The sequence below is a fragment of the Apium graveolens genome, chromosome 6 (assembly GCF_009905375.1).
Source record: "Apium graveolens cultivar Ventura chromosome 6, ASM990537v1, whole genome shotgun sequence".
Classification (NCBI taxonomy): Eukaryota; Viridiplantae; Streptophyta; class Magnoliopsida; order Apiales; family Apiaceae; genus Apium; species Apium graveolens.
In genome coordinates, this window is record NC_133652.1 from 50,507,737 (window position 1) to 50,518,440 (window position 10,704).

At 34.8% G+C, this 10,704-nt stretch overlaps 1 protein-coding gene across 17 annotated transcripts; it reads right to left on the reverse strand.

Annotated features, from left to right (window-relative positions):
* Positions 1–1,138: 1,138 nt before the first annotated feature.
* Positions 1,139–9,410, reverse strand: LOC141668891 (uncharacterized). 17 transcript variants are annotated; one of them, XR_012553249.1, is made up of 5 exons: positions 9,039–9,410; positions 3,418–3,543; positions 2,817–2,935; positions 1,548–1,681; positions 1,139–1,458 (listed from the first exon to the last, which is right to left on the reverse strand). XR_012553249.1 is itself a non-coding variant. In XM_074475943.1 (5 exons), the coding sequence occupies exons 1-5, from the start codon at positions 9,111–9,113 to the stop codon at positions 1,440–1,442; spliced, it is 465 nt and encodes a 154-aa protein (XP_074332044.1). In that variant the 5' UTR covers positions 9,114–9,410; the 3' UTR covers positions 1,139–1,439. The 17 variants fall into 17 exon arrangements, 6 of the variants coding, with proteins under 6 accessions (XP_074332044.1, XP_074332043.1, XP_074332047.1 ...); XM_074475943.1 differs by having other exon boundaries at positions 1,548–1,673; XR_012553256.1 differs by having other exon boundaries at positions 1,139–1,673; positions 3,452–3,559.
* Between the last annotated feature and the right edge of the window lie 1,294 nt (positions 9,411–10,704).

The window sequence follows — 10,704 nt, forward strand, 5'->3', positions numbered from 1 at the left end:
AAAAGAGAATGATTTAATGGTGGATGAATTAATTAATAATGGCTAATAATTATTTATTTATGAAATAAATAATTAATTGACAAATTTAATAATTGATTAAATGAGATTTAATTGATTATAAATTAATTAAAAAAAGTTCTTAATATTATTAATTAAATGATTTAATTTTTGGAAATTAAATCAAGAGAGAGAGTTATTTCTAAAGTGTTTCGAAAAAGGATTAATAATTAAAAGGTGTTTTAATTATTAATGAGAATAATAAATGGGATAATAATAATATTATTTATGGGAAAATTTCAGCTGAAAATTTTGCCAATAAATACACTATTATAGACCCTATTTTATTCTAACCTACATCAAACCCGAAAACCCAAAAAGTTTGAAAAACCCAATTCTCTCCACCTCCTTCCTCCTCCTTAACATCGTTTTCTTGGTGGATACCGGTGGAGTGCTTTACACTTGAGGAGCAACTGCTAAGGATCTCTGATCGTTGTCTCCGAATTAATTTTAAAGGTTAGATTCGATCCCTCGAATTTTTATTCATGATCTGTATGCTTTTATTTGAATTTTATATGTGTAAAAGTGTTTTGCCATGCCCCGCTGCGTTAAAAATCCAACAAATTGTGTTAATATTATTAAATTTTGTATATGTCAATTGTGTTAATATTGTCAATTGTGGCTAAATTAGTGTGATTATTACTTGTTTTTAGTATGTTAAGATAATCGTAAGACATTGAGTTATATAATGATTCTATCAATCATACACTACTACAAAATTAAACTTGCATAACATTTATTTTTACACTTCCATAGCGCTTTTAAGTGCTATGCAAGCCAGTGCTATGCAAGTGCGGGTGGCTTGAGTAGCACTTCTTTTTACGCTATGCAAGTGATGTACTAGGTTAGCAGTTTTATTAGTGCTATGTAAGTGTGTGTTAGGTAAGTGTCTAACCAAGTCTTTTTACCTGTATACAACACTACTAACATTACTCTTTCCAAAACGCTATCTAAGTCAAGTCCATTTTTATTTTAATTTTTTCAATTATTTTCCTACCCTTTTTAGCTATAATATCCTTAAATAATTTTATAGATACAATAAATAATAGACAAGAACAAGAGTTGCAGCTGGTAAGTGAAAAATTATATGCAGAAGTCAAACCAACATGTCATTAAACAAAAATTAACTGCTTTTATAAAGCAGACCATTTAGTACAAATTATTGATGAAGACGGTGGGTTTACAAAGCGAGAAGGAAAATTGTATTCTTACATCACATTCCTATATCAGATTTCTCTTCAGACTATGTAAAAAATTTCAACTACTAAATAAGGGGAAACCTACAAACTGTATAAGGCTAGTTGCACTACTAGCAACATCATATAGCTGTACACTAATTTATCTTAAACAAAAGCAAGACTTTATTCAGCACACCCTATTCATCAACCAACTGTCTTCATCCTATAAAAGAACACAATGCTCGTAGTATAAATGATTCCTTACACTCTTGACAACCGCCATATATATAATATACACATGTATCTACGTACCTCTGAAGTCCCACATGTATCAAAAACCTCAGGCTGGAACTTAAACTGTATAAATAACAAATTTTCACAACACCGAATGACTGATTTGGAGTTCCAGGATGATTTGAGCTCCTCTCAAAAACCTCCCTGCAAAACTAAATCGACTCAAATTTTAATAAAAAAATTATACCTATAAGTTATAGGCTATTTTTCTGAATAACCAAAGAGCCAAAGGATTATTCTACTATAAGGCTGATTATGTTATAAGTCTACAAAGCCAACTTCACTTCCCAGTATTCAAGCTACAAATATGAACTATAATGCACTATGGAATTATATAAAAAAAAATTGATCTTTAAGGTTTTTGTTGTGGGGGTATCCAAATTGGAAAGACATTCTAAATAGATATTATACTGGGGTAATTGCTATTTTACTTAACTATTGACATTATAGTCAAGCTATTATAATCCTACATACTAGAAAAAAAGTTTTGTACGAGAACAGAACGAGGTTCATATATGTACGCCTAGGAAGCACCGACACTCCAAAAAGGCCGCCGTATGCGTGTCGGACACGGCCGACACGGCGACACGACACCGACACGACTGAGTACGTGTCCGACACGCCATGTGGCGTGTCGACAGGAAAAGGCGACCGACACGCGTTCGACACGCGACCGACACAAGTTCGACACGCGACCGACACGGCCCACTGACTCTGCCCATATTAGAAAAGCCCAAAAGCATCTTTAAAAAGCCCAAAACATCTTATATTAACCCTAATTTCATGTCTCTATGTCTTTTATAACATCCCTCTTCATCTTTCATCCAATAAAATACGGAACCCTATATATATACAATCAAACATATACATACATCTCTCTATATATATAACACATCTATCTCTATGTATCTCTCTTGTTGTTTTAAGGACACATATTATGAGTGGGTCAATGAGTTACAGTGCAAATAGTAACACTGCTGCAGGTGCGGAGGAAAATGGAGCACATATTCGTTTATCCATTCCATGAGAGGGAATAAAATACTACCACAACGAGCTGAAGACTTAGTGTTTGTTCACATAAATCTTCGTCTTCTCTCAAGGAAAAGTCATGCAGGAGAAAGCAGGATGTTATTTTTACACAAGATAATGACTTGAATGAAAATGTAGAATAGATCTTACGGTAGTTTATCACTTATTATGAAGTAAACTCTATTATTATTATTATAAATGAAGTTGTTTAATATTTGACATATACAAATCTTATATTTTTTTTCATATGTTTATTACTTTTTTTTGCCGTGTCCCGTATCCAGGACACTTTGATAATTGACGAATCCCCGTGTCCCGTATCCCGTGTCGCCATCCCGTGTCGCCGTATCAGTGTCTGTGCTTCCTAGATGTACGCCCTGCAGAATACATTACAAAAGTGTAGGTGAATTTAGAGTAGTGTTGTCTTTATGAAAATAGCCTCTCCGCTTCAAGTATTCCTTAATCACACCTTTTCTAGCCTCCGAGCAGATCAAACATCACTTTTTGGCATTTTCCTATGGTTTAAAACTTAAGGACAAAATTAAAATTTTTATAACGTAAAAACTAGAGATTAATGGTATTATAATTGTTACTCTGGGTATAACCCAAATTTAATTATTTAAAGTGGTATGATAATAACCTTTGCAATATGATATTGGCACCACAAAAGAAGAAAAAAACATCAACCAGTTATTAACAGTAACATGACCCTAATAAATAGGTTCAGTAAATGCTACTAAAAAGTTTGTAACTTGGCATCTAAGTTTCTTGATATGTCATGGGCTTGCTTATGTCTAAAGGAGACTCATCATTCTGTAACTTTTTTTTCTAGAAAAGGTAATATTATTATACTTCAAACCTGAGCAAGTGTAGTAGGTAACAGTGACATCAACCTCATACTCTTGATCAAAGAACCTGGCAAGTTCTCCCAAGGCAAACTCAAGTTCAAGTATCCGGTTGCCCCTATGCTTGACTTCCACCTAGACTAGATCATGTGAAAGCTACATCAACAAAACATAGATACAATTAAAGACCAGTTTTACCAAGTGTGTATTTCGCCTCCTGCAACATGCATGTAAGGTATTTAATGTGTGCTTGCGTAAATGAATGTAACCCTGCTACAAAAATAAATTGCAAAATGCATCTTACGTGTGCCTACTAACCAATAAAATTTCAACCTACTAAAATAGATAAAAAAAATCATCCATAGAAATGATTTTCTTTCATTTATAGCTCACCAAAATCTAAATTAATGATTTATCAAAATTAAAAAACTAGTTTGCCTCTTTACACTGCTCATCGCAAATGAAAATTCAAAACACATAAAAAGTAAATAGAGTTTTCTAATGATCACCACATGTATTGTACACAGTACATTAAACATGATGCAAATTACTTCCTCAGTTATCTTGTGCACTTCACTAATTTCTTTTATTTGGTAGAAAACTATTCAAATTCTGTGAGATGAACCGACTCAATGTAATATGAACTAACAAGCACAAATGTTTACTACTTCAAATCAGAACAACAACGAGTACAATACTAATATGATAGCAGGACTTTCGAGAGGTCCAGGCACTCCTAGGGTTTGACAAGATAAAAGAGGATACAATTAATCGATCCTTGACTTCCCCCAAATCCCTTCTCTTATTACTGCCCTCTTTCCTTCAATCCCCATTCCGCCCTTTGACTGTTTGTATTGACCTTGCCTCACTATTGACCTCTTTGCCCTTCTGTTTCTTTCTTGAATAAGTTATTATATTTGGTGCTTCCTGATTCATTACAATACCGGCGGGCCTAAATTTCACCTTGTCCTCAAGGTGAAAGTCAGGAAATCTGTTTGTCACTCGACTCGAAACATGCATCATCACTATCACTATCTTCCATGGTCAGAGCATGTCTCAATAACAGAAGAGCCATAAGAATAAGAGCAGTTGAGCGGCAAAATGCAGCTCCATTGGCATCTGAACCATCATATTCATCATATTCAGCCTCTAAAAGATGACGTTCTGCTGCTACCATGGGCAGAAGTCGAGGGTCGTGCAAATCTAATGGGCTACCAGCGATTGTCCAAGCCCCACTGATATCAATTGTGGTGTCTTCAGCACGAGGAGGGGGAGCAGTATCGCCAGACTGATAAGGTTGATGACATATTTCACAGGTAATATCTCCTTTCTCATTGCACCCACGTTGAACACACTTCCTATGAGCAAACTTTAAACTGTCATTACAAGAACAAGGAACCTCCAGGTTTTTGATGTTATCCTCCTCCTGGCAGATTTGACATTCAATAGTCTGAGTAAGTGGTTCTTCTTCACCAGCAGCACCATTGTCTCACTTCACCGCACCACCATTGTCTCCCTCGTCATCTATATTAATGGGGAAGCTAGATGAACCATTCACTTTACTACAAGAACCCTGAGTAGGTTCATGAGCATCAACCTTTTGTAGTGATTGCAGTGATTCAGGTGAAACAAGATGGTCAACACATAAAGCCAAGTGGTCCGTCATCACCATGCCTGTCAACACAATAAGGCTCTCTTCATACGGAGCCCAGTGCTTGAAAACCTCAAGTGAAAAGCCACCACAGATCATTCCAGATGTAGCAAAGAGAACATAGGGTTCGGGAGCTTTAATCATGGAACGTTCAAAGCTGCAAACATGTTTAAAATCAAATGAATTTCGAGGGGTATACGCATCTTTCACCTTTTGGCTCGTCGAGTTGATGACAGCTTTATAATACATATTAGCTTGACAAGTCAATCCTGCAGAAAAGTATATCGGGACCTTTAAACTCATTCTCTCTATGTAATCTTCCAAAACTGTACAACGTTCCCGAGCTTGACCAAAAAAATTTGTACGGATGAACACTTTCCCTCTACTGGAAAGACATTTATGAACGGCATTGAAAAATTCTCTTTTCCTGGTATATTTCGAATCTAGTGCTGTTGTACCATACGTCGACTCTGATATAAGAAGGTCAAAATGTAGCCTATCAATTTGTGTAGCTCCAAGATGCCTATCAGGTGTCATATTATAGTCACTTGTGTAAACTATTAAAGCATCTTCCACTTTCGCATCCCCTTCCACCAAACATCCTTCATTTTGTAATTCCAGTATTCATAATTAACTAAATCGTACTGGATGGAGAAAATAACAAATGCCAGAACAACGTCATTTTCTGCTTTAGTCTCAACAAGTTGTTTAGTGAAGTCCCACACTAAAATTAAAAATGGACAGTAACTCTCGTTCTGCTCGCAATCAATCGAAATCTTTTTAGCAAGTCTCCCTGACAACAACCATGAGCGGCTTGATAAACCACTAGAGCCCATACTTAAAGGATTCATGTTGAAGGCAATATCAAAGATGTTCGCCTTTAACAACTTTATAGAAGCATACGATGGAGAGAAGTATAACATCCTTGTCCATATAATAACACTCATCGACATCATTGGAGTTAACCATTTGACTAATGAGCAGATAAGTTCCAGCGAATTCACTTCATGTAAGTTCCCATTCACATGAATAGCTTCCTTAACTGATGTATTTCCGGTGCTGATGAGAACATTGCATGCGGCCATGCTGAATATGACCATTAGGCAGAGCAAGTCAAACATTACAATGAGCTCCTTAGACCTATCCAGGTCTATCTTGTGTACCAATCTTAATAGCCCCATATCAATTCCAGATTGTGTGCACTCCCAGCGTAAAAGAGTAGTATTTTCATTAATCAATTTTAAAATATTGCCATGCGCTTTAGGAGGAATGAGGAACCCTTCAGGGCCAGAAACACATAAAGGTTGTTGAGTTTTGACAACCAATGAAGTACTCTTGACCAGAGAAACTCCAGTTATCTCACACAATGATGATAATTCAACAGACTTATCAAGAAAATTGTACACGCATTTTGTAGGCCATATTTCTGTAAGCAACCCACCCATTACTATTTGATACATTCCTATTTGATACATTCCTGCCATTAATTTATTACATGATTCCGCTTTCTTCCCATATTCATTTTTATGTAGCTTATAAACTGGAATCAAATTATACCCAGTAAAAGGATATACAATTTCTCTATTCATAGCTTTTTCACTTGACTCCACAGTAAAAACAATAAAATCAGTCTGAGAACTTAAATCCACACTTCAGGAGCATGTTTTGCAGGTGTTAACACTTGTAATTGCTCTAAATTCTCACTGTCATCATCAACTGTTTTCTCAACTCTACCCAATTTATACAGTTTATCAACAACTAAAGCCTGAGTTGGAGTATCCAAAGATTGACTTACTTGATTTGAGGGATGAGAATCATTTTTACAAGTTGTATCAACCTTCCAAACCATCTCAAATAGTGAATGATGCATCGCTTCCACTGCTCTCTCTATTGCCTTAGACACCATCTTCGAAATTGATTCCTCCATCATCATCACCTTCTCTTCAATTAGATCTAGTCGATGTGCTGTCGCCAGTGCTCCCATCGGAACGAAATGCTCTGATACCACTTGAGATGAACTGACTCAATGTAATATGAACTAACAAGCACAAATATTTACTACTTGAAATTAGAACAACAACGAGTATAATACTAATATGATAGCAGGACTTTCGAGAGGTCCAGGCACTCCTAGGGTTTGACAAGATAAAAGAGGATACAATTAATCGATCCTTGAATTCCCCCAAATCCCTTCTCTTATTACTGCCCTCTTTCCTTCAATCCCCATTCTGCCCTTTGAATGTTTGTATTGACCTTGCCTCACTATTGACCTCTTTGCCCTTCTGTTTCTTTCTTGAATAAGTTATTATATTTGGTGCTTCCTGATTCATTACATTCTGTAAATGTGCCTCTGGGTTTATGGGTAGAATGCAATGTAAGGAAACATGATAGCATGAAATACAGAGAAGATGCATTTAGATCAAATTAAAATGGTGTGAAGGTAAACACACTAGCCTGAGAAAACATATATTGATAATGAACATAATTAGAAGTAAAGTTGCCTCTCGAACCTGTTAGCTCTTTATGTATTCTAAATACCAGTATGTTGTCTTTTTTTACTTGACTAGTTAGTATATACTTGGCTGCATTGAATCCAAAACACCTTTACCCTTCTCCTTTTCTAAAAATAATATCCTTACCCCCTCTTCCTATTGACACTTTTATAGAGTTTAACAACACCGTAAATTATACGTAAAAATTTAATATTAGACATGATGTAGAAATAAAGTTGAAAATACCTTTTACAGTAGAGATGAAAGAATACAAGTGGATCAACAATTACACAAGTCTCCCGATCAGACCTAAATTATATCTTCAAATGAACAGAAGCCGTGATTAATAATGTTGAGACTAAATACAAATCGAGAGTGAACATAAAATTGTCCATTAAGAGGTGTCATCTTCTTAAGCTTAGCTTCTAACTATTTTCTTAAGAGACAATTCAAACAAACATTTTCTTTGAACCATATTTTCCTAAACAAGTATTGTAGTTCTTCACCAACTCCTCGACTTTAAGTTGAATATTCAATTAGAAAACTTATTTGAAATGACTTTTGAATTACTTCAATTAGCTAGTATAAGGTGTTTTCAGCAACTCTACCGGCCAAGCTAATTGTATATATAAAACCTCAAATGAAGAGCAAAAGGCTCATCTATAATAAAAAGCTACAAACCTGATTACTCACCTAGATAGAGTAGAATAGTAGGGAGAATTTTACATATCAAAGTAAAAATACTGATCAAATAATTTACATTCCTTTCCAACAATATAAATGCCTTCAAAAGCAAGCTTTGTGTCACTTATTTTGGTCACTTTGGTTAACAAAACTTTTTGTGTGTGTGTGCCAACTAAAGAAAGAAACTTCCATACTGACTGTTGCAATCTTCCCTTGTCAGAGGCCTCAGTGCCCAAAATAAGTGACGTGTTGTCTCAGCTAATTGGAAGCCTTGTTCTTAGAATAGGCAGCAAGCGGCAAGAATTAAGAAATACCTAATTCGGACTCTCACCAAACAAATAACCAATTTCAACCTGCTGGAACTACACTATCCAATACAATAATTAAAAAAATCACAAAATGCCTACATCTGTGATGAACAAGGATTATGAGAAGTCTTGAAAGCCATGACCAGATTACACAAAATTGATATAGATTTCAGAATTCTGAAATTAAGATTGACTATCATAAACCAAATTTGGTTATTTATATGTATACAAAACATTGTATATATTGTAAAATAATCAGAAGGAAGAAAACAGAGAATATAACTTCACTTCTAAATAAATACACATACACATCTACTAAAATAGATATAACTATAACAAACAGAATCTCAGATATATTACTATTATAACCTATAAAATAATACAAGTGATATACAACCCAATAAGTGAAGAACCAGAGAAGTCAATAGTCACTCAAGGAAAATCCCAAATTTAAAATCCCTAAATTAACAAATTAAATGAAATGAAGTACAAAATTCTACCCGATTTGAAAGCAGAATGCTCCATGATATAATGATATGCTCGATTGAAGTGTTTGATATCCCGCATATAGTCATTACGAATTGATTTCTTTATAGCAGATCCGGAATCTCAGACAACACGGAGAAGTTCGGAGAACAGCGAGAGATACCTCACCAGTTATGCCAAAAGAATAATTATTAATCCACATCAAAGTTGAGTGTATTATAGAATTTGTATGCAGTTGTGTAAAAATGAATTGATCATATGTTCTCCTAGTTAGAAACTACGGGATGATCAGTTACATAGAAAATAATTACTAGCTAAGAAAGCGCTTGTAAAGAGCCATAGGTGTGTGAAAAATAAATAAAAATTACTTATAAGATGCCCACTTGAATAGCATTCTGGAAAACGGTGTCTAAGTTTAAACTTGTAAAGCGGTTAGATTAATAAATGCTATGCTAGTATTTTAATATATTTTTTTATTTTTTTTCAGTCTTTTTTATACTGACTTGCATAACGTTTTTTTAAGAAACGCTATGGAAGTAATTCTCCTGTATAACACATCAGAAAAAACGCTATCTAAGTAGTGTTTCCCAAGTTGAAATTTATAGTAGTGATACTAATGAAATATTAATTTAATTAAGTTGTTTATTGATGTTAGTTCTTATCTATAATAACTAATTAATCAAAATATGATAATTGTAGATGGCATCCAATCGAAGTTGGATGCATCGTAGGTTTGATGCAAGAAATAATATAACCGAGGAGTATAAACATGGTGTACAAAATTTTATCAATTTTGCTATGAAAGGGGAAGTTGATTCAATGGGGAGGATAAGATGCCCATGTAATGAGTGTGGAAATACATGGCGCAAATTACCCGACAATGTAACTTATGATTTGTATCAACATGACATTATGGAGTCATATACTAAATGGGTTTTTCATGGAGAAAAGCGTAGGTCCAGGGTTGAAGTCGAGACTAGTTTGGGTAATAATGATCCTAGAGATGATGATATGTATGATGCACGTGAAATGCTTCGAGACTTTACAGATGCACATGGAAATTTCAAAAATGGTGAGGAGGAACCAACTGCAACATCAAAATTTTTTTATGAGATGTTCAACGGTGCTTCTGAACCTCTTTATCCAAATTGTCCAAGTTCTACCACTTTGTCATTCGTAAATAGGTTGTTATATTTCAAGAACAAGTATGGTTGTAGTAACAAGGACTTTGATGAGTTACTTGAACTTATTGGGTTAGTATTGCCGGAGAAACACAATCTACCTGAGATATATTATGATGTGAAAAAGATGATAAGTGGTTTGAATATGAGATATGAAAAGATTGATGCTTGCGAGAATGATTGCATGTCATTTTACAAGGGAAATAGTAAAAAGACATGTTGTGACATATGTCACAAAGGTCAATATAAGGATTGAAAGGATAACCAAAAGAAGCTGATTCCAAGAAAGATCTTGCGATACTTTCCACTTATATCGAGACTGCAACGTTTGTACATATCTGAGCAAACTGCTAAGTGTATGACGTGGCACCATGATAGAGTCATAGTTGATGGTCAGTTATCTCACCCGGTAGATGAAGATGAATGGAAAGCATTTGATGCTAGATTTCCGAGATTTGCAAAAGAGGTACGAAATATCAGACTTGGCCTTTCTAGTGAT

Excerpts from the sequence above, each read along its gene's own strand:
- LOC141668891 (XM_074475940.1), bottom strand. The coding sequence starts at position 6,643 with ATGAATAGAGAAATTGTATATCCTTTTACTGGGTATAATTTGATTCCA.